The sequence below is a fragment of the Ambystoma mexicanum genome, chromosome 5p, assembly GCF_040938575.1.
Source record: "Ambystoma mexicanum isolate Mex_15411 chromosome 5p, UKY_AmexF1_1, whole genome shotgun sequence".
NCBI lineage: Eukaryota > Metazoa > Chordata > Amphibia > Caudata > Ambystomatidae > Ambystoma > Ambystoma mexicanum.
Genome location: NC_090930.1, coordinates 308,301,012 through 308,325,927, shown reverse-complemented (window position 1 = coordinate 308,325,927; position 24,916 = coordinate 308,301,012). Strand labels below are relative to the sequence as shown.

The following is a 24,916-nucleotide window of genomic DNA, read 5'->3' as shown; positions in this document are numbered from 1 at the left end:
GGCGGTGAGAGCGCCTCCTCCTGACTCTCGCCGTTACACCCCTCGCGGACCTCCACCGGGACATGTTGTGTGGCCCCATGAACATAGGGATCGCACGGAGCTCCACGGCAGGCCCGCGCTCACAGATGTGGCAGCGGTGCCCATCGGTGTCCGGACCCTGCTCCCCCCAGGGGAGAGGATAATAACACAGCTCCCCCGAGCCCACTCTCGAGCAGACCTGATCCATGCCCTTAAGCCCTGGATACCAGATCCTGCCATCATACGAACCAGCCTCCAAAGACGATATGAGGCAGACAACGGATGGGCAGCTACAACGAAGACCAAGGTATTTGAGCTGAAGGATACACCTTTAATCACTCATCCACTCCAAGGATATACCTTGCCCTAAAATACCTGTGGTGCATCCCACAAGCTGCGACTGATAGTCGCAACGGGTGCAATCGCCCCCATCCCCCACCACACGCTGGTGAGCGAGGTCCCACAGCGGATCGGGATGGCACTACAATATCTACATTAAGGGGCAGAACATATGGCGACCCCACATGCCGCCACATACTTTATTGAAACGCCTGTCTTAACTCCTGGAATCATTAAGAAGGCACCACCAGGGGGCGCAGGCGTGATGGCAGCTTAAGCCGTCGTCTCTCACTCCAGGCAAAAAGAAAAGGCGGAGTGTTGTGGTTTTCAACTTCTACAGCATTCTGAAAAAATAAAAGCAACCCTGAACCATCAGAGTAAGTCGTTGCCAAATATCAGACTTTTAAGCCTGCGATCACAGTTAACAAGGCGAGGATCTGCACATCGGACTGCCACAGCTGGCAGTGAGAGGAGGAGCACAACATGGCGGGTACCACCTGCAGCCGGTGAGGACATCCGAATAGCAAGAATTGCCCAGCAGCGCTGAGCCCCTGGTGAACAGGAGTAAGCTGCTCATAGCCCGACCGCAGCATCCACGCAATGTGGGCCGTTAGAGCGATTGAGAGCAGAATAGCAGAGGAGCACACACGGACTCGCCAAAGCTGCCGGTAAGCGAGTTGCGCTTCCCCAGCAGTACCATGCCTTCCCAAGCACCCGACCATCAGCCTCGCATATACCCCTCCTTCGCATGAAGCCCGCACAGCGTACAGCAAGGCCGCCCAAGGAGGGAGGCTGACAATCTTAGTGACGCATCAAGCGAACATGGCAAGGGCCGCCCCACAATAACGCTTGCTCGTCCCCCCTCCTGACTCACCCTAGGGGAGGACGAGAACTCTTCACTGCGACACTCATCCGCGCCGCACCAGCAAGCCGCGCGCAGTGCACCAGGGGGCCTGAATCGGCTGCATGACTGTCAATCTGCTTCTCAGATCCTCGGCAGTGTTAATTAAATCTCCCTGCCAGCATCTTCTCAAGCTCAGGATCATCCTTGTACCCCCCAGAGTTTGCCCATCACCAACGCAACCCCCTGGGAGCACCGGAGCCCAGAGTACTACTCTCCATTCCAGCCGGAACCAACCCCCCCTCCCAAGGAGCGGGAACACACTCGTAACCCGCAGCCAAGGACACAAAGGCTCGGAAGGGGTGCCCACACTTATTGCCAGTGGCGCGGCGGCCTGATGTTCCAGAGGGGGAGGGCTTCGCCTCAGAGAAGCCTGCTGTGTGGAGGGAAACCGATAGACAGAGAGTGCTGCCGGCATCAGGGGCAGGCACTACCCCCTTGTGTTTACCTGGCTTAACACCCCCAGTACGTATCATGCGGGGGGAGGATAAGGCCTCCTACAGCACCACGAGCCCCAGAACCACGGGCCAGTGACGCACAGTACACCCTGCAACCCGGTGCAAGCCTTCTGCGGCCCAGCTGCCTCAGACCAAACTCTGCGACCTACATCACACCCCAACCCCGGCTGGCACACGGGAACCTCCCAGCACCTTTTCAGGAGAGCTTGCATCCTCTCTCAAGAAGGGACCTGTCTCTCAACCCCAGAGGAGGGGTGAACACATTCCTCAACAATCAGCAAATACTCACAGAAAGGCTGCGAAGGGGCGCCGCAGCCCAACACCCCGGCCCACACAAAAGGGTGCAAACACGGGCACTGGAGAGCAGTGGAGTTTGAGCCTCCTCGCAGGACAACTCTCCCAGGGGGACCCCCCGCCCCCCACAGGACCAGGAGCTGAACCACAACACCACCTGGCCAAAAACCACTGAGGGCCCCGACCCCTCGCACCAACACCCATCACCGGACCAAAAGCCAGTCAGGCACAAGGCACTTGCGCACCTCCAGAGGCATCTCTCAGACGGCAGACACCACCTGCTACACCCAAGCCTCAAAGCGGCTAACCTCTGGTGAAAACCCGGGCCGCACCCCAAAGTCGAACTGGGTGTCATGGTTTGTGCTCAGAACCCCCTGGATCCGATGGGCCCACCCCAGTCACTGACTCCCATACGGGCTTATCAAGCCCCAAGGGAGTGTCCCAGAACCTCCTGGACTCAGTCCTGGCGCTGTTGGCGCCAGGCTCATAAGATGGGTTAAATTGCATGGAACTACTTACTCAGTCTATCTAGTGAGGCTGAGCCTTTCTGCTTACCCAGGGTGTGGCTGAGGGACTACTTTACCTGAAAGGCAGGGTGTGTTAAAGGGACTACTTTACCTGGAACTATTTGCAAGGCTATTTAAGCCACGCCCTGCAGGCAGAACACGCTTTGCGTTATTCTGCACTTCTGCAGCGTAACGCTCACTGTGTCTGTCCTGTCCTCGAACTGCTACAGCCACGCCCGTCCAGAAATCCATCCATCGGTACCTGGAAGAAGAAAGTCAAAAGAAAACGAAGTCAATACAACAGCAAAGGCCTTACCTGCAGCATTCAATCCATCGGTTGCTCCTTCAGCCATTCCCCAGACCTCCGCACCTGCTGAAGGGAAGGTATCCGCTCAGGCATATAATACTCACCCGGGGTCAGCATTCTTCGCAACATCCTCGGAGCGGTTCTTCCATTCTTCATTCCGGAGCCGCGCTGCTTCTGCAAAGAAGGAAAAAAAAAGACAGCAGGTTAGGCGCGCATGGAAGGGAAAACAGTTATTCAGACATTCAGTGCCACACTCTTGCGCTTCTACTCACCTGAAGGAAATCTGCTCAGCATCTTAGGAAGAGTTGATCCTCCGTTCAAAATCGCTCGAGACCACGCCTGAAAGAAAAGACAAAACACAGATCAAAAAAGGACTTGGGGAGTAAAGACTTCAAACACCTATACCAAGCAACCCTTGGCATAGAGACTTACCTGTTTGACCCAGCTCTCCAAGACTCGGCAACCGCTCACCGCATCAGTGAAGTAACTCGATCCAGGGAAAGACTGTGTTAATTGCGCCCCTGCTAGATTGCAGGACGGAGAGCCTACCTTACAAAACTAGAGGTCAGTTCAAAGAGGAGTAGGGCATCGGGTGGTTGAGGAGGTGGGTCCAATCCAACCCCACTCAGTAGCTAATATCTTATTCCGATCTTGCAGACAAACGCCTCGTGGGGGTGATAACAAGGGAGAAGTTGCAGAAAGCATCATCAACTGCGCAGTACCACGCCAGTGAAGACGACATTCGTGCAGCCACGTGCTACGCCCCCTTGGAGACCAAGTGAGCGTAACACAGGACAATAAAACCCTTGGTGGGGAAGCCACTACTGCTGTCGCACGCTCCCCGCTTCCCCCTTCACCCTGGAATGACCCGGAGTCCGTGCAGCCAAAGCAGTCACAGCTCCCCTCATCACTAAGCCCGAGACTGCCGGACCAGCCCCAAATCTCTATGCTGCGACCTCAGCACATCACACCTCAGCCGGAGACTCGGACCTACACCCATCATGTCGAAAAAACCAGCAAAGCAGGCAGACATTGCTACTCTCCTATCCACCCCTGCAACAGACAGATCCAGGAGGGGGGACTGCCTAGAACCAGGGGAAACCAATGCTGGGAGCATGCACGCAGAACCACCCCGGTAAGGCCTGACTCAGGCGGTCACAAAGTCTGACCTCCAGGACCTCCTAGCAGCATTGACCAAAGAATTTCAGAAGGGCACCAAGGAGGTAAAGAGCACCATCACAGCGCTCAAAAGCTCCAAGGAGGTGAAGAGCACCATCCCAGCTCTCAAAACGAGAGTGGGAGAACTGGAGACGAGAACAATGGAGGAGAAAACCACCCTGTGCGAGCACAGCCACGAAATTGAGAAGGGGGCAGACAGGCTGACCGCACTTGAAGCCCGCTGCGAAGCACTCGAACCTAAGCAGGAGGACTCAGAAAAACGGTCCCGCCTTAACATTCACCTGAGAGGGATCCCCAAATCCATTCCAGAGGCGGACCTCGAGCATTATGTGAGCGATGTTTTCCGCTTCATAATCACCCTGCCGGATGACTCCCCTCTGTTGCTCATGTTCAAAGACCTTGGCCGTGAGGCCAGCGGTGCAGGCTGCACTCCTATGTCCACTGCAAAGTGGCTTATTTTCAGTGAGTCAAAAAACCATCTCACTAGTACTCACAATCTGATGCAAAATGCTTATATTATATATATACTGTTTATTCGAACAAAAAAACAAACAAATTTCATCAATTAATATTTCCTCTTAATGCAAATGCTTTCTGGGATAGGCCAATGCATTTCGGACTAGATCCTTCATCAGGGCCTGTATATAATCATAAGTCACACAAGTTAAAGTCACGAAAACACCAAAAAGAATTATCAAACAAGCAATATCAAGTCCATAGTCACGGTTGGCAAGTATGCACGAATGTGCAAAACATAGCAGTCAATAAATACCACATTTCCAGAGCATTAATCCCACGTATAAAAGAAACGTAAATATGCATCACCAATAAAAAGTGCCACCATTTCATGCCCATCCGTGCACAAACCAGATAAAATATTAAATATACGTACGGAAAATTGGAATGTTGAGAAATTAAGCATATAACCATACCAATGGAGAGAAAACAGAAATGTCATTTAGTCATTACCCAGAGTCAAATCACTTAGACATAATGCTAGGGAACTGATATTTACACTGACCTGGTCTCCCTGTAACAAAATGAAGCCTCCAAAAATGGCTGCGCGTTCGCTAGCAGAGATCGCAGTATTTCCTCTGACACGAACAATTCTCGAAACAACAATCTGTAAATATATGTATCCATTAGGTGGTACTCTAGGTCTACTCTAGTTATCATCCTTACGGCTGTAGGCACAAGCTTACCTAGTGCTGTATACAAACTCGTCTCAATACACGGTGAAACCGCAGAAACGCGCGTCTCACTAAATATCTAGTGTTGTTTAAAGGTTACCATGGGAACCCCATGGTGATAATACCTTTGCTAAGTCAACCAAATATGGCGGCCATGTTAGAGTGGTATGTTCGCTACCTATCTAGAGTGAATGTTAGTGGAAATTCGAATGTGCATCATAACACTACCTAAATCATCTAATTTAGAATTAACACTTAAATCTATGCGTTCTGATTCTGAAATATAGCTTATAAAATTTAGGAAAAATCTCCTTACATAAAATAAAATAAAATAAAATTAAAACTATACTTGACCAAGCTGATATAGTAATGAGTCTTCAATATACAAATGCAGAAAAAAGGAAAGAAAAGGAAAACAAGAAGAAAAATGACTATTCGCTTGTCACGTGCATGTAGTACAATAAAGAAAAAAAGTGGTAAGATCAAAAATTGAAAATGCGAGAATAGGATATATATATTAGCCTGGACTTTCAATGAATTCTAACACATAATTATAGCATCTCAAAAAACGAAAACATTCACATAGAAAGCAACTCAAATCAAACTCAGAAACACGTGTTTCACTGAATATCTAATGTTGTTTAAAGGTAACCATGGGTCCCCATGGTAATAGTACCTTTGCTAAGTCAACCGAATATGGCGGCCCTATTAGAGTGGTGTGTTCGCTACCTATCTAGAGTAAATATTAGTGAAAATTCAAATGTGCATCGTAACACTACCTAAATCATCTAATTTAGGATTAACACATAAATCAATGCGTTCTGATTCTGAAATATAGCTTACAAAATTCAGGAAAAATCTCCTTACATAAAATAAAAACTATACTTGACCAAACTGATATAGTGATGAGTCTTCAATATATAAAAGCGGAAAAAAGAAAAAGAAGAAAAATGACTACTCGCTTGTCACGTGCATGTAATACAATAAAGAAAAGAAAAAAAGTGATAAGATCAAGAATGAAAATGCGAGAGTAGGATATATATGCTAGCCTGGACTTTCAAAGAATTCTAACACATATTTATAGCATCTCAAAAATGAAAACATTCTCATAGAAAGCAACTCAAATCAAACTCCTCGTTAATTCCATCAGGAGCAAGAGCGTCCAATTTATCAATCCAAAAAGCTTCTTGCTGTGCCCTCCATTTCTTCATATCTCTGTTATATTTTTTCGTGGGGAACACCTCCAATACTGCATATCTCAATTGTGCGAGAGAATGTCCTTTTGCTTTAAAATGTCTGGCCACAGCCGAAGTCATGTTGTTATTGCGGATGTACGATTTATGTTCATATATTCTTATCCTTATTTTCCGTGCTGTTTCTCCTACATAATAGATGCCACAAGGGCATCTAATAGCATAGACAACGTTCTCTGACAAACAGGTAGCATGGAACCTCAACTTAATTTTTGCGCCAGTTTTAGGATGCATTATTGTGTTTCCCTTCATCACATTGTTACAATTATTGCAACTCATGCAAGGATAAGTACCAGGATGTTTATCCGGTTTTCTGGTCGAGTCTTTACCTCTTGTGTTCACCAACATATTCCGTAAGTTGTTGCTTCTCTTGTAAGCAAAAATTGGTGGTTGTGGGAACAGATCCTTAATTCGGGAGTCACTCGTCAAGACATTCCACCTGCTCCGAATGATGTCTTTTATTTTGTTACTTTGTATAGCATATGTAGTAACGAAAACAAGTTCAGGTTTAGTCTTTTCTTTTCTTTGTGTGAGCAATTCTTCTCTGGTCATTGTTCCTGTCTTGACAGTTGCTGCTTGCAAATCTGATTCGGGGTAACCTCTTTCTTTCAATCTTTCTTTAAGATATTCCAATTGTCTCTCGCAATCTTCTGGATTGCTAACAATCCTTTTTATTCTTAGCATTTGACCAAAAGGTAAATTGCGTAACATATTCGGAGGGTGAAAGCTCATACGGTGAAGGAGATTGTTGCGATCAGTCTTTTTTGTGTAAAGCGTGGTATCGATCCTGTTCCCATTAATCACTGTTTGAACGTCTAGATAGTGTACGTTAGGATCACCAATTTCAAGTGTAAATTGTAGACGTGTGTCTATACTGTTAAGGTATCCTAAGAAGCTATCCAAATCTTCTCTTTTGCCTGACCATAGCCAGGGTCCACAGAACTAGAGTTAAATCCAACACCTCGTCCCCGCCAGACGTCCTGGCAAGAGTACACTACTTCAAGGTCAAGGAGGAGAGCATGTGGGAGGCTAGGAGCTCCCCGCGAAAACAGTTCAGAGACGCCTCAATCTCCCTTTACCAAGATCTCGCCGCCACCACACTCCTGAAAAGGAAATCACTGAAACCAGTGTTAGGCAGAAACCTGTGCAGTTCCCTTACGGACCACTGCAAAATGTTTAAGACCACAGGAGTAAGCAGTAAACCCAATTGGTAGCAGTCTGCACCACCCAGATTTACCTGGTAGCTGTGGCGGAGCAGTCAGACTTCTCGCAAGAAGAGTTAGGCAGTATATAGAGTATACACAATAGGGCTGAAAATACAGTAGGACAAGCAAACACTGACCAGAGATTTGGTATAAAAGTATGATTAGTTATTTAAAAACACACTTATAAAAATACACTGGCACTAATATATCAAGCAAGTTCAAACACAGTCACTATAAGTATATACACCTCCCTAGTTAATTATTCGACAAGTCAAGGTTAAGACACCACTTATTAGCAAAACAGAGGTGAGCGTGTAACCGTAGATGGCACTCCAATAATTCATTTAAAAAGGGAGAGAAAAGGCATGTATGGAATTAACACAGTACCAACACTTTTAAGAAACCACAGCAAGTCAAGAAAGGCAGTGTCTACTGTAGAGCCAAAAGTTCATAGGCCAGGCCCACTCTTGGAGAGAGCAAGGCGGAATGTGCCCAAGATCACACAGTGGAAATGCACTCAAAGTCTTCGCAGAAAAGTCAAAAAGAGGTTGGATCAGTTCAGAAAAGGCAGAGTTAGCAGGTCTGAGGTCAACCCAGTTGGAGAGTCAAGGATTTACGGGACACCGTGGACAATCCGATGAAAGGGAGACCAGGCGGGACACAGTACCTGAAATTGTGAGAAAGCTCCAGCGGTGGCAGTTGTTCCTGGCACGGGGTGCAAGTCGTGGCTTCGACCAGAGGAAGAGATGATCTCGACGAGGCAGAAAGCTGGAGGTCGTTGCACTTCCAGGGAAGAAACCAGCCCCAGAGTTCCCGATTAAAAGGTACGACCCTTTTATTCGCGGTTAGTGGTGAAGCGTGGCTATCCGGCTGCCGGGGTGCTTGGCATGGGCGATTCGACCACGAGACGTCCAGGAAGGCGAAAAAGGCGAACTGGTTGGTCCCACCAGCTCAAAGGGAAAAAGACTCCTGGAAGAAGATCTCCTCTATCGTCGGGGAAGTGGGGAGTTCGTACAGCAGGGCTCCACCGGTGGTGTCGTTGGAGATGGCTCTGCTTCTCCCTTCTTCGGATTCTTTAGGTCCTGTGGCGACTTCTGAAGTTCCAATCCCCAAAGCCCTGCTTTTATGCAGAAAAACCCCCATTCAACAGCCTAGCTGTCACTCAAACATGCTAAGTGGCCGGCTCACCACTGGGCCAATCACACAAGAGTGTGACTTGAGTTGCCAAGGCAACTCAGTCCACGGTGCCTAATCCCCCTCCCACACATCCTGTAGACCCCAGACAGAGTGGCACCATTTGGAGGGCTTCTGTGCAGAAGCCTGCCAAAAGTGCAACAAAGGGCTAGCTTCACTTTTCAACTCCTTCCTCGAAACGGGCTCCACCACCCCCTCCATGGAGGAATCGGTCACAGTTTTGATTCCAAAACCAGGAGCAAACCTAGAACTCTGCGCGTCATTCCGCCCAATTGCTCTACTGAATGTAGACTCCAAAATCTTCTCGAAGTTACTGGTACGCAGGCTCACTGGACTCCTCCCAGACCTCATTCACCCAGACCAAACGAGTTTCATTCCTGGGCGCAACACCTCGGACAACATCAGGCGCACCTTAAACATCATTGAGACAGCCAATAGAACTGGTGAAGAGCTAGTGGTGGCCTCGCTCGACGCACACAAGGCGTTAGACATGCTGGACTAGGGCTATATAAGGGAGACACTGTGTCACTACGGAATTGGCCTGAAATTCTTGAAATGGACGATGGCTAACTATCAGCACCCCACCACAACCCTGAGGGATCAACGGCGCAAGATCCCCAAGAATTGAAATCACTAGAGGCACACAGCTGCCCCTTGTCGCCTCTTGTCTTTGCCCTGTCAATGGAGCCGTGCGCTTCCAGAATCCGGTGGAACCCGGCAATCCTGGGCCTCAAATTCAAGGACGATACCTACAAAGCGGCCCTATACGCCGACGGTGTACTGCTAACACTTACGCAGCCAAGCACATCCCTCACTGCGCTATGGGAGGAGCTAAGCAGCTTCAAGTCCGCATTAGGGTTCTCAATCAACCTCACGAAGTCCACAGCACTGGGCATCAACATTCCAAGAGCAACGCGGGACTCTATAGCGGCCTGCCTCCCAATCCCATGGGCCAGATCCCACTTAAATTACCTAGGCGTCCGCCTACCGAAGCTAGCGGAACGCACCTACAAACTAAACCTCCCGCCCCTGCTGAAGGTCCTACAGTCGGATATGGCCCGCTGGCAAGATCAGGAAATATCCTGGCTAGGAAGAATCGCAGCACTCATGATGAACTTGGTCCCTAGACTGCTCTACCACTGCCAAGTCCTTCCGGTAGGAATACCCAAACAAGCCAAACAGAAACTGCAAGCAAATATGCTAAGATTTGTTTTGGGGGGGCAAGAAGCCTCGAGTCTTACTTAGGAGCCCCGGGTCCGGAGGTCTGGGAGTCCCTGAGGTCGAAAGGTACTGCCTAGCCGCCCAGCTCTCGGCGGCATTCATGTGGCAACCTGGCATCAACAAGCCCTGCTGGCTGGAGGAGGACTGGAGCCAATACCCACTGGGATCCCTCCCACACATCACATGGCCCAAAAATCCCCCCAATGCCGGGCCCCTCTCGACCACCAGGAACACAGTAAGCAGCTGGAAACAGGCGGCAAGGAAGTGGAACTGCAGGAGCACGGTGGGTCCACTCTCTCCGATTTGGGAGAACCCAGACTTCACCCCAGGCCAAGGGCAGAACGTTTTTTCTAAATGGAAGGCGGGCGGCCTGCAGCTCGTAGCAGACTTCTATGAAGGAGACTCGCCACTCACCTTCGAGGATTGCAAGAGAAAATTCCAGGTACCGGAAACCGAGAGGTTTCACTCCACCCAGCTCCGTCATTGGTTGTCACATGACTCAATGAGAATACATGGGCACAGAGAATTGTCAGCACTGGCGCTCACACTGACAACCCCACCCAGGGGAAGATCTTCACCCTGTACAGACTGCTGGACAGGGCAGACCCCGACTCTAAGGAGCCCTACATGACATGGTGGGAGAGAGACCTAGGCCGAGAACTAGACTGGACCAGCTGGGAGCTCATCTGGAGTAGAACCCACAAGACCTCTAAATGCGTAACGAACAAAGAGGGAGCCATTAAGGTTTGTTACAGGTGGTACATGACACCAGAAATCCTTCACAAATGCAACCCTGCTATCCCGCCACACTTTTGGAGGGGCTGCACGGACACAGGAACGTTGTTCCACCTCCTCTGGGAATGCCCGAAGGCAGAGTAGTTCCAGAGGGAGGTCCTGGAGCAAATCCGACAAATCACAAGCCTGTCAATACTGTGGGACCCTGGGATTGTCCTACTGGGAGACACGGGTGAAGGACAGTTCCCGATGACCGGCAACCTGGCGGACCTCTGCACACACCTACTGATGGCAGCCAAGATTTCAATCGTCAAGCTGTGGAAACTTCAGGAAGGCCCAGCAATCCCTGTTTGGTGGGTCAAATGCTGGGACATCGCTGCAGCGGAGAAAATTACCGCCATCCGCCTGGGCAACCAAAACAAGTTCCACAGCACCTGGGGCCCATTCCTGGACTTTGTGGAAAGATTCCCGGGAGTGGCCAGACAACCTCCAGCGCTCCGCTGGTTAACTTAAATGGACTAACATCCTAGCAGCCCCCTGGACCGGCGCACATGGCTGCCTACCCTATTGCAACCACAGCACCCAAACCCTGTAACTTTGATCTGAGACTGACGCAACCCCTCCCCGGGACCAACCCGGAACTCACCCCCCCCCCACCCTTTTCTCCCATTTCGTTTTGACTTTTTGTTCCTTTTACCTCAGTTGAGGCATGTTTTCTTTTTCTTATTTACTATGTTTCACTCAAAAGCATATCACAAAGAATAATGTAGCCTCTGTTGTTTATCAATGCCAATAAAATGTTGCACTGAAACAAAAAGTAACCAAACATTCTTCTGTGTAAAAAGACAAAAGTATCCCCTTTCCACTGCATTGTAAGATGCTGTGTGCAATATAGAAATGCAAGAATCATAGTTTCCCAGTACTTATAGTCTGAAAGCCTGATCAGTTTCCCCATAACATGTGGGAAAACGGCAAGAGAAATTAAGCCAAGGGCTTCACTTCCATTCAAAAAGTCAATACCGGATAAAAACAGAGCAAAACAATGGTGTTCCATGGGAAACTATGAAGGGAAAATTTCAAAAATAACATCTTTCCTAATCTCCCCACCTGCCACTTCCCCTCAATCCCTGGCCCCCACCCAACTGTGATAATGACTGCAACTGTCCTTCTGCTCAACCTCTTCAACCTTCCTTTCCCGGGCCTCTGGTTTTTGAACCTGGGCCTGGTTCTTCTGGTGGTACCTGCTAGCCGCACAAGTCAAAGGTTGCCTCCTTTGCAGCTCCTGTGACTCAAGTGATGTTACCTAGATGTGTACTCGGTTGCTTACAAACTTTGTAAATGTTTGCTTTGTTTTTAAGTAGGGATCTGACATTTTCTTGGAATATTGGAATTGTTTTTATCACTTATATGTGAACTTGACTTATGATTTGTTTCCTTTTAAAGTCTCAATTATTCTGGGCGTTTTCCCTACTGTAAACATATGTGCTAATGGTTTTAAATGTTTCTCTTTTCAAATTTTTACTGTTTTTGTATGTATTTGGCTAGCTAAGTTTAGAAATGTTACTGTTTGTTTTTATTATAAATAATATATTTCCCAGTACATATACAGTGTATACTGCCTTTGCGTGCATTTATGTCACTAGATACTCCATGGTACTACTCCTAAGAGTAAAACTAGACTGCTATCATTTTGAGAGTTTGGACTACCTTGGTGGAAGTACTGCACACACACTAAACATTGGTCTTTCTAATCCCTCCCATCATAACCAATGTAAATGTACTTATAACAGAGGTTGTAGCATGCCAATTCGGTTCTACATGATTTCGCCAACCTATTTTTGGTCGTGGTACTTTTCATCGCCGGATTTTACATCGTCAGAAACCCTGTTTTTGTTTGTTTTTTTTATTCAGGGGGGGTCCCCCCAGACTCCCCACTTACTATTATAATAATACCCCGACCCCAACAAAACACCCCCAAAATAAAAAAAATAAAAAAACGGGGTTTCTGGCGATGTAAAATCCGGCGATGAAAAGTACCACGACCAAAAATAGGCCTGCGAAATGCGTGTATACCGCCAATTCATGTGTTAAATCTATAAATTAATTAAGGTTAATATAAATGTAGGATGATAGCTTGGACAATGGTTGGCAGTAAGAAAGGAGACTCCCTGGTTGAAACTTTGTAAGTAAACATTTCAGATGTTTTTTTTGTCTTGGTTAATGGATTCCCCCCTTGAAGAGGAAATCTATTTTCTTTGTTTTCGTCTATTGCTTACCTATATTTTTTCCTTGTGATTTTCAGGGTTTGCCTAACTCCAAGTGGAGAATTACCTTTGCAAATGAGAATTATGAGTTGTGTGATACATATCCCCCACTTCTGGTTGTGCCTTTTAATACCAATGAAGATGATCTCTGGAGAGTTGCAGTGTTCAGGTCCAGAAACCGAATTCCAGTAAGTGTAATACTAATATTAATAATTACAGCTGTGATTTAAAATATATTACTTTGTTCTGATTGGCAAGTGTATGGCATGCTTTCCCCAAATACAATCAAGAAAACTACAAAAGCTAATTGGATGCGGCAATGACACTTTTATTTTGATGTTTGAGACTACTGTATGGTTCTTCTTTGACAGTGAGTTATGGAGCTTATCACTTCTTACATCCAAACTACACTATATTGAAAGATGAATATATATTTATCTTGACATTTTTGCTGTTTTGGAATATCACACTTTTGCTGCTGGGTATCTGTATATCGTAAGGTAGGTAAGGAACTTTTTAAACCTCACTCACCACTGTAAAAAAAATTCTTAGCGAAAGCACCACAAATCCATATGGCTGTGCTAAAACGGAATTTGTTTTGGGGGATTCTAGGGCCCATGAACAGTTTCCCTTTTTCCTTTATTTCTTTTATCCCAGACTTATGTTTGATTGCCAGAGAGGACTTGTGTAGTCCCTCCTTCCATTGCACCCGTTTTTACGTTACTTGAGGGATATGTGGTATTAGGTCAACCCCAAGGCTCCCTATCACAGGAGTGCCTCTCAGACATCCCATTTTTGCCTGAGGGTAAAAAGATCGCTCTTCATGGGTTTTAGGGAGTAGATTGTTGACACATGCAGTCAAGGGTCCACCAATTGGAGCATAATAAAAAACCAAGTACTCAAAGTAGAGCAAACACCGGGCAAGAAGCAACACGGTTTATTACAGCTGGGTGAGCACAAATCAAACAAAACCGTGGATAAGCTCTGATTGAAAAGGCTGACATCTGAATGGAAGAGGAACAGTGGTTTTATACCAAGAAATACAATGGTCAGAAATCTGTCGAAATACTTGCACGTTGGAGAATTCACTTTTTCTAGGTTTCCCAGAGATTTCATTGGTTTGTGGACACCACTTCCTCAAAGCTTAGGTTGATTAGTGAAGGGTAATTGAAGCAAACAGTTTAACAGTTTCCCATTACAATGACTCCACGTCTGGTACCACATTTATTCTCACCCCACCCCCGGGAAAAACGTGTTATTACTGAATTAACATTTGAGCTGACCGCCAGAACTTTAATACACTGCCATTGGTCGGCACCATTGAGAATGGAACACGAGACACCCTACAGCTGGTGGGAAAGGGGACATTCACATGATACCTGTTGGATAATGACCCTTGCAAACTCTGTAGTAGATACTTTGGAGGCTGGCCACCTCCCCAAAGCTCAAGAACTTACCGTCTGATTGGTCCTCCCAGGAATGCCACTCTGTCCAGTGTTCCCTTCCAATGGCTGCCTGCCCATAGGCATCGGCAGTCATGTGACCAGCACACTGGTAAAGTGCCATCCTCCCTGTAACCATGTAGGGAGGCTAGTTTGGTTGATTGCCCTGTACTTACATCAGGCAGTTCTAGTTAGGTTGGCTTTCTCATAAACAGCTCGAGTCCCACCCCCCCTTTTCAGATCCCTGTCATATTGGTTTGGTCACGTGATTCAAGTTTCTCAGGCCCAGCCGGTCTGAGGGATTTCCCACTATGTGTGTTTATGATGGCACTATTTGTGTCCTCCTTTAGCTAATCATAAGCCAGTATCTTGGACTGTGTTTACACCCAGTGCATCATTATCCCCTTCCGTTCTCTGTAAAGCCCTTCGCATGGGGTGTCTGTGTCTTATACCTGTTACATTGTTTCCCCCAAGCCCCCCTTCTTCATTCTCACAGTTGGTAGGTGTGTCTCCCTATCTGGCACTGAATTAGCACCTTCAACACAGGTTTTAGGAAGTAGATTGGTGACACCTGTTCTTTGGTTTTGGCTTCGCCAAGGGTGCTAGCTAGTTTACTGCATTGGTTGCACAGTGTTACTTTTTAGGTAGCTGTTGGAGCACCCAGTGCATTATTTAAGTCCTGCTCTTGGCCATTTTGTAGTTTAGGGCTTCCCTTGTTCAGAACAGCCATGTTGTGACCTTAAAATGGCAGTTTCTGAATCATTCTAAAACCCCTAGCAGAGGTGGAGGCAAGATGTCGGTGTGGAGTTGTGACGCTCCTGATCAGCGGAATGTGCCACGCAATGTGTTGGTCTGTTAAAGTGAGAAGCAGTATGGGCGCTTTCAGGAGGCCTTCTGTAGAATGCCAAAGAGGATCAGAAAACCTCTGCAATTATTCTTGGACCAATATTTCTCTTTGGACTCTGGCAATGTTCCCTCTCAATATGTTTCTCTATGTGCGGAACTGGTTTGCTGTTGTGTGCACATTATTTTCCATATGGCCAACTGACTAATGAGGCAAGCCACTTTGTGAGCATGCGTATTTAGTGAACTACTGTCGCAGAAGAGTTTGGAAATGAATTCCCTCTTCCCAGCCACCGCAATCCATGACAAATCTTACAACACTTATTCCAAACAAATAGGCTAAAATAAAATGTCATATATGATTAAACGGAAAACTCATCAACCAGTCTAAGGCTTCAACATCTGCCACAGTACCTTGCAAACGTTTTATGCCACCGGAAAATCACTAATATGTACTACAAAACACAAATATCTCTCGTCATAAACTGATGTGGCTGTCAAGAAATTTAGACAGAATACAACATTTGCCAATGGATTAATGGCAATTAAAAGCAATGTGTCAAAAAACATGCCGATAGGAGTTCAAGTGCCACTTTTATGAAGTAATTCAAGGGCCAGGATAACCTTCTTCTAATAATTTGTGTAAGGATGATAATTGCCTCAGAATAACTGCACCTCAGATTATGAGGATCAAAAATGCCTGCGTCTCTGCTTACTATCCACATTACGTTGTCCTGTGGGTAGTGATAAAACCAGCCTTACAGCTAAGAGACATATACACTATCCATGTTTACTCCCTAAAAAAATGAAAATGTACCCAACACATGAAAATGTTGTTGCTTCAACCCACAAAGCTCCACTGATATATTTCCGAATTAGTGAACAGTAGAGCAGTGGCATAGGAAGGAACTCTAATAATATGATTGCTTGATCTCAACAGGAATTTTAAGGGGAAGAACATCTTTTAATAAGCAGAAAGTATCCCTTTTGGCAAAGCTAATTACTTTTTTACTCCCTGAAAAATCATTTGACTCCATGTAGAGAGCAAAATCTGATTTGAGCCCTGCTTATAACCATGACATAAGGAGTTAAATGACAGGACACATAATAAAGTCCATAGTTTTGCCCACCCTTCCGCACCACAGCCTAAACAAACTTAAATAAGTGCCCTACTGGGGTTTATTATGTAGCCTTGCAGAAGAAAATCACATATTCTTTGTTATCAGTTAAATAAGATGCAGGGGGATGCTAGAGACGGTACACACAGAACACATGGTTATATTCAAACGCCCTCAGCAGCTGAGCATAGACTTCCCCGGCCCCTGTGCTAGCCTCCAATACTAGTTGATAGAGCACTGTAGAAAGTGAGGGATTGTAGCAGCAAACACTTGTTGGGATATTTGCAGACCCGCAATACTTAGCAAGCAAGGCATATTTAATGCCTCAACTTATTATGTGCATTTTAAGAATGTCATGACTCTGCATGTAAGCAATTCTTTTGCAGTGCATATAAGATGGTTTGCAACATACCTCACCCTTATATAATTGTGTAGGATTACACAGTGCTCAGTAAATCTGTTTTTGTATAGCAGCGGGTTACCATATAATGTGTGAAGGTCTATGCCCAAAGGAACTCTGAACACTTGGAAACGAGGCAGATTGTGTGAAAAGCATAGTCCATACCCATTATCCTTTGTAGGCAAAGTAAATGATATTGCAATGTTGCTCTCCACTTATAGGGTAATGCTAGTAATTCAACAGTAGGAGACACAGAGCATTACACTTGTCATCTCAAAATCCTTATAGGGCAAATTCATATTGAGTTTTATAATGCGTTAACTTGGAAGGCAGCTGCTTCAAAGCACTTGCGTGACATATGTACAAAGAAGTGGAAGTATTGTGTAAAGGTTACACATCCAGGTAGCCTGCTTAATTATGCTCAGTATCCGATATTTGAGCTTGTAGTTCGAGTGTATCGTTTGGGTGACGCTTCTGGTAAGGCACAACGAGTAACAGAAATTCTGGCACGTGAACGTTATTCATATTATTCATATTACAACAAACATAAAACAAGTGGATGTAGGTACACGTCTGCTAACCTTTTGCAGAGCAAAGAGAGGAAGAGTCAAGGTTGTCCGGTACTGTATTAATGTGTTGTGGGGCAGAAGTGAAGAGTCATAAGGTAAAAGTGTGGTGGAATCAAGCTTCGGAGTCATGGGTGGCAAGGGAACATTGTTTGGTTAATGTGTGCAGATGTGTGTATCTTGGTTAGATTCTTCGGTTCATGGAGCCAGTTTTTCATTTTAGTTTTTAATCTCTTATGTGTGTATTTTGCTGTTAGGGATTTTAGGTGTTTACCGTCACCCTTGCATAGTAGTGTAATGCAAATGAGCAGAATATCAAGACTAGTTGCATATTTTAAGAGAAAGAACATTTCAAGTAATTTCTGTGGCTTGTGCCTTATTAAATATTTTTGAATAGGCGAGTATTGTCTGTGTGTGCTGCTAAAATTCTTCTGAGTGGCACCCAGAAGGAAGCTGGGCAAGCGCACATCCGCACAGCTTAGAGGGAACACTGGACTCTGGTGCTAGGTCCTACAGTTCGGCCAGTTCCGTTCAGCCAGATTAGAAAGAGTTCCAATCATTGACTACTCCACTGAAATAGACAAGGATGCGGTTAATAACAAGGGGGCGTTCTAAGGCTGCAGTTTGCGCAGACTTTTCAACAAGGGCATTGTCATTTGCAATCACTGTGTTGTGACACATCATGCCCGTTGCATTTAGCAATGGCTAGTGAAGAGGATAGTAAAAGGTCTCTGAATAGGGATGGAACGTAAGTGTATTTTAAAATAGCAGTACATGCTGGTGTAAAATAATCATGTTGCTTCCAAGGTATGCCAAAGTCATGAACCATGCCATGGGCAGCATGAATTGTGGCAGACATTGCCTGACATGGAACATATGCGTGAATAAAGAGCATCTAAAACCTTGTGCAGGGTACAAACTGCATAACCCGAAGAAACTTTGTTGCACTATTGCCTAAGGAAGCGCCATTAGCAGACCCCATCAACTCAGGGTTTTGCAGCTGTACATTCTTGAAATCAATTGTAAGATTCAGAGATTTTCGGTTACTATTAGACCATTAAGGGGGCTCCCCATCGGAGAGCGTAGGCAACAAGCATGCATGGTTTTAAACATTACATTGGGTAATAGTAACATTAGCTATTGAGATCAGTAATTTGCCTTAAGAGTGTGCTGGGTTTTGTATCTAGAACAGCATGATGCACCGCTACAGTAACTGGGTGTCCCTAAACCAAGGTGTCCGCTTTCTCTTCCAGCAATGCAGTTGCTGCCATGGCATGTAAAAACTTTAATCCTGTAGCCACATCATCTAATGAAGCTCTCTAATATGAAATTGGACTGTGCATCTCACCATGCATTTCAGTTGACGCTCCCATGGCAAAGACTTCACCTTCCTCACAAAACACAATTAAAGATTACTGATAATTTGGCAGATCTAAGGTGGGAGCCTTTGACGATTCTTTTTAACTTTTGTTTATTGGCAGGAAGTTGAGACAGGTACAGCATAGACTACGCAGAGAAAAACAATCATTATAATAGTCAAATAGGCATTGCATCATAACCATTTCAAACATCTTAGATTGGGGAGGGTTTACGGCATAGAAGACAAAAAAAACCACAAAAAACCCACAGCTGACACATTTCTTATGGTGAGTTAGGTTGGGCCGGTGGGGGGGGGGGGGTGGAGCTCCACTCGGCTCCATCTCTATTGTTCAGATAGCTGCAGAATTCCGACCACACATTTTTAGGACGAGATGTTATGGGCAAGGATCCGATATATTCTTCTTCACACATTTGCACCCAGGTAAGGGCTTTTCAGCCACATCGTGATGGTGGGGGGAGAGTGACGCTTCCAGCATTGTAATATGCATATTTTGGCAACAATAGCACTTACATTTAAAACTTTGACATTTTCCGTTCATTTCCCCTCCCCCTCCAAAACACCCAACAGCAAGGCCAGTGGGTCCAGATCTACTGGGGACCCAATTATCTCTGAGAGCGCTTTTGTCACTTCCATCCAAAACGTATTTAGCGCAGTGCAGGACCAAAACATATGTATATCATCAGCCTCGTCGTGTTTGCATTTCGGGCATGTTTGTGTCGGAGTATGTGTGAATTTCGCAACTCTGTGCGGTGTGTAATAAAGCCTGTTGAGGAGCTTGTATTGTATGCAACAGAATCTGGGATTAAGGGAGACTTTGCGCGTGTGGGCGCACATCATGTTCCACATTTCTTCAGTAATTTCCATTTCCAGCTCCCTGGCCCATGCTTCCCATGGTTTGGAGGATATATCAACTAGTTTTACCAGCTGCATTTTGTATAGGGAGGACACTATGCCCCTACCACCCGAGGAATTTGCTATGTATTGGAGCTCAGGTGAGTCTGGGGGTTCATCTGGGAACGAGGGCCAGATCACCCGTACCGCCGCTCTCAGCCTGCAGTATTGTAGCAGCTCGAGCGCAGAGTTGGAGTGTCTGGGTCGCCATGTTTGAGGGGTGATAAACGTACCATTTGGGTATAGGTCGGCCAGGGCTCAGTAACCCAAGTTTCCCCAGTGTCGCAAGAACTGTAGGTCGTATGTAGGGGAGAGTGCAGGAAATTGCCAAATGTGAAGCCACTTGTAATATGGGCGTTGCTCTTGTTCAGAATACAGGATACTGTTCCATGCTCTGATCGTGGTGGCCACTGGGTCCGACGGAGCGTCAGTCTGGAATGTACGGTGTAGTAGTAAGGTCATGATATTGGTCCTTTCCCCAGCTAGTTTCTCTAATTTAACTTGTGGGGGCGGGTTAAGGTGCGTGTACCAGTGGGTGCCGTGTTGGGCCTGTGCCGCGTTCCAGTACCGTGTTAGATCTGAGGTAGTAAAACCCCCTTTTTCATAGGGTAAAGTCATATGTTGCCACTTCTTACGGCCCGCTCCGGAATGCCAGAGAAACTGGGCAAAAGCCAGATGAAGCCTCTTGAAGTATTGCTTCCCGGGCTACACTGGTACATTAGCAAAGATATAGAGGAGCTTACGGACCGCAATCATTTTTATTAGGGAGAGTCTGCCCGCAAGGGACAGTGGGAGATTACGCCATTTGAGCATCTTGGATACAAGAAGCTGTGCTGTTGTCTCGTAATTGTCCGCCAGCAAGGAAGCTTTGGTTAGAGACACTTGTACCCCGAGATACCTAATGCCACCCGGGGACCAGTGCAGGGGGAATTCACATGCCGGTTGCTATGGTGAGAGGGAAAATTTCTGATTTAGAATAGTGATGGTGAAGCCAGAAAAAGTGCCTATTTTTGTTATGTCTCGAATGATCGGGTCTAAGTATGAGGAGGGGTTTCTGACATATAGAAGTACCTCATCCGCGTACAGTAAGATGATTTCCGGCGTGTCCTGTAGGCGAATGCCTTTGTGGGTGTGTCGATCTCTGACGTAAACGCCCATGGGCTCAATGATGAGCGCAAAAAGGATGGGGGAGAATGGGCACCCCTGACGGGTACCTCTGTATAGCGCAAAGGGGGAGCAGGGAACAGAGTTGACAAGCACCCTGGCCATAGGTCCTGTATATAGTAGTTTTATATAGGAGATAATGTTTGGTCCTACTCCCATTTTCCCCAGCACGGCCCATAGATATTTCCATGAGACCATGACAAATGCCTTTTGGGCGTCTAGCGTGACTGCTACTGCGTCAGCATTCGGGTCGATTCTGGACTGTACGTTGAATAGGCGGCGGATGTTAAGCGCCGTAGAGCGACCAGGGACGAATCCACTTTGGTCAGCATGGACCATATGGGGCATAAATGGGAGGAACCTATTGGCGATTATCTTAGCAAAGATCTTCATATCTGAGTTGATGAGCGACATGGGCCTATAGGACCCGCATTCGTCTGGGGGTTTCCCTGGTTTGGGGGGGACTGTTATTAAGGCTTCTCTTAAGGAGGGGGGGGTGTTTAATCAGAGTAATTCGGTCCAGGCCCCAAGCAGTATGGGTGCTAAGATGGCAACATACTCCTGGTAAAACTCAGACGTGAGCCCGTCGGGGCCCGGAGCCTTGTTTTTAGGTAGATCTGAAATAACCTGGACTATCTCTTCTAGAGAGAACGGGGCATCCAGCTGTTCCCTGGTGTTCTGGGAGATACGGGTCATAGGGATGGATTCTAGCAGGTCATCCAGGTTGTGGGCCGTGTACTCGGGCTGGGGACCGTATAGGTTGGCATAAAAGCTGGCAAAAGTGTCAAGGATGGTTTGGTCCGACCAGTGTCTTAGGCCCTTTTCATCAATGATGCTATCAATACGGGTTCTGCCTCCCTCCGCACGCACCAACTTGGCCAGGGTCCTACTCGGTCTGTCCCCTCCACAATACTTTAGGGCGGCCACTGGACGAGCATGATATCGCACCTCACTTAACGCGTGTGACTCAAATTGTTCAAGATCGGTTCTTTTCTTAGCAAGGGTTTTGAGCCTTGATTTGGAGTTATTTAAGGCCTGCCTTATGGCTTTGAGGACCCCGGCCTCCCTAGAGATACACATCCCTCTGATGTATACTTTAAATGCCTCCCAGCGGGTCCCTTCGGGTGTATCGGACGTGTTGTTGTTTTCAAAGAATGTGTTTATGTCCGAAAGGATCTCAGCTTTAAAGACGATGTCAGATAGGGCGTTAGATTTGAAGCGTCAGGCGGGTCGAGCCGCCAGTGCACTAGCCAGCTGGATCTGCAGCAGCACGGGGGAGTGGTCCGAAATAGTTCACGGGAGGATCTTGACCTCCGAAAACCCTGCCCACCCGGTTACCAGACAGGAGGAACAGATCTATTCTTGAGGAACTGTCGTGTACCGTTGAATAGAAAGTATAGTCCCTTTCCTGGGGATGGAGCGTTCTCCACACATCATGTAAATTCAGGGAGCACATGTGTGTATGGAGTTGTTTGACAGCAAGAGATGTGGTCCTGCGGGTAGTGGTTGTTCTATCCAGGACATTGTCCAGTATAAGATTCATGTCACCCCCCCATATAATGGGGACTTCCGCATATCTCGTGAGGATGGCGGACATTGCGTCTATAAATTTGGGGGAAATCTGTGTTGGGCGCATATGAGTTAACAAGTAAGCATTCTTCGTTAGCTAAGGTGCAGTGTAGAATAACATATCTTCCTTCTGTGTCAATGTGGGAGGTGTGGAGAACGAACCGACTTATGGATGAGAGTAAGAACCCCCCTGGCTTGTGTGGAGTATTGGGTATAGTATCTGTTGGGGCCCCAGGTCTGTGCAAGGTTTGATAAGAGTTTCATAGCGTGTGTCTCCTGGAGTAGGAGTACCTTGATCCCATGCCTCTGTACATATGCTGTGATCTTACGTGATTTTGTGAAGTTGGTCAACCCTCGAATATTCCACGTCATCATTCTAAGAGCCATGCAGATAGTTAATGGGACATCCCTATTGTAGAATCTGCCTCTGACTATTGCAGTATACGCTGTAGCGGCGTAACAACGCCTCTCTTTGGAACCTGTCGCAACCATCCTGCCATTTAGTATATAACGTTCCCCAACTTCCCCACCCTCACCTCCCGGTACAACCTAGCGGTGCATTGATACCCACCCTTGGAACAAACCACTGCGTGCCATCCCCAACTCAGCACCTCTTGGGAAATAGCCCAACCGGGGCTTGAACACAAACACTTCGCCTTATAAGTCATTGCAGCTGCAGTGGGGGCTGACGCTGCCATCCAACCCACATTTGTTAATGCATTTTATGATGCTACATCATTAATCTTTTGAACGGCATATGAAACTTAGGTTACGAAGAAAGGACACACATGTTAAAGGGTTACGAGATCTAAGCTGGTACTGCCCCAGGCCAGTGTATGATAGTACGATTTAACTTTCAAAGTTCAGGCCGGTGTGTGGTGGTATATTCAAATGGATTGAGGATGCATCCCCTTCAAGGATTAATGCTCACAATGTGGTGGTGGTGGCCACGTCGGGTCCGGAGTGGGACGGCGGGGGGGGAGCACATCCGCCCACCGGGGGAACGGACAGTCGATCGGCCAAGGCCACTGGGGTCAATAGGAGGGGTTTGGGAATGCTGGCATCAGTCGTCGTCTATCGGTTCCTCTGGGGGAACCGCCAGTGGGATCTGTGCCTCAATGAACTTAACAGCCTCGTCGGCGACCGTGAAAAAGTAGAGCTTATTGCGATGGGTGAACTTTAGACGAGCGGGAAAGAGCATTGCGTACTCAATTTTCCTATCTCTTAGCATTTTCTTCACCCCACTGAATCAACGTCTCTCCATCTGTACCCCCACTGAAAAGTCAGGGAAGATCCTGATGATTTGTGAATCCAGCCTAAGCTTTCTCTCTGGCCAGACGGAGTATGTGGTCTCTGTCCTTGTAACTCAGTAGTTTTGCAATTATTGGTCTCCTGGTTTAGGCCGAGGTGCAAGTGAGCGGTGGGCTCTTTCAACTGTGAAGAATGGTGAGAGGTCGGGATTGTCAAGGAGGTCTTTGATGAGTTTTTCGACCGCGAGCCCCATACGCCCCTTCAGTGCAGATTAGGGGACCCCCACTATGCGAATGTTATTCCTTCGCGACCTTGATTCGAGGTCGTCGCACTTAGCTTTGACCTGTTTCATGTCGTGGACGAGCTCCGGAACTGTGTTTTGTAGGGTATGCACATTGTCCTCATTGGTTCCTGTCCTTTGCTCGACTTCGGTGATCCTGGCCCCGTGTTGGTCAAGTTTAGCCCTTAATGAAGCTACATTTGCGTTGATGTCATCTAGCTTTTCATGGAAGTCTGCAAAGTTTTTGCCCATGGATTCCATCATTTCGGCCAAGTCTGGTTGCGGGGGGTCCGGTAGGACCTCGCCATCTTCTTTTGCTACAGAGGAGGACGCCTGATCCGCCCTAGGCGCTGCCTTGGTGAACTTGTCCATGGCACCCACCTTGCTAGCACCTCGCACCCTGTTGGGCATTACTATGGAGGGGAAAAATGACTGACTTGGTGTGGTTGATGGTGGCCAGGTGTTGGGTCCCCGCAGGGGGGATGGTAGGAGGACCGAGGTTGCAGCTTGTAGGCAGGACAAGGTCGGTGGGGCTGGTATTGTCACCACAGGATGGGGGGGGGGGCAGTGCAGGGCTGACATATGCATATTCTGCTTTCCATGACCAGGCAAGGGTTCATGGACAGAATCATGTGTGATGTTCTCCAGGGCTGTATTAATTGAAGCATAGCCCATTATTTACTGTTGGCAGTAGCAGGTATTCTAAGAAATCCTAATTTGTTTTTGGATTCAGGGTCTGGTGGGTAGTTGCAGCATTACATTGATTTAATCTTCAGATAAGTGTCAGAGAGGAAATATGGCGACCAGGATATTGGCCTTGTGTCTGGCACAATTGAACCTTTTCTTTAGAAGCTGTGTGTCCCTTCAGATCAAGAGCTGTCAATAAATTAAGATAAGGTTGTTAGCAAGCTTTGAATGAAAGAGATGCCAATAGAAGGTTGTTGTCA

At 46.9% G+C, this 24,916-nt stretch overlaps 1 protein-coding gene and 1 long non-coding RNA gene across 3 annotated transcripts in view; one reads left to right on the top strand and one right to left on the bottom strand.

Annotated features, from left to right (window-relative positions):
- Positions 1–1,306, bottom strand: part of LOC138480937 (uncharacterized) — a 549,246-nt gene extending 547,940 nt beyond the window's left edge. Inside the window, exon 1 of the long non-coding RNA XR_011274166.1 lies at positions 1,232–1,306. This is a non-coding gene — a long non-coding RNA (uncharacterized lncRNA). The remainder of the gene's footprint in view (positions 1–1,231) is intronic.
- The window catches only part of MTM1 (myotubularin 1), a 1,347,122-nt gene that overhangs the window by 511,397 nt on the left and 810,809 nt on the right, over positions 1–24,916 (top strand). The window contains exons 1-2 of one of the 2 annotated variants that reach the window (XM_069612752.1): positions 1,479–4,331; positions 13,103–13,252. In XM_069612752.1, the coding sequence (XP_069468853.1) occupies positions 4,143–4,331; positions 13,103–13,252 (339 nt within the window). In that variant the 5' untranslated portion in view covers positions 1,479–4,142. Of the gene's footprint in view, positions 1–1,478; positions 4,332–13,102; positions 13,253–24,916 lie in introns of those variants that run through there. The other variant, XM_069612751.1, reaches the window with a different exon arrangement.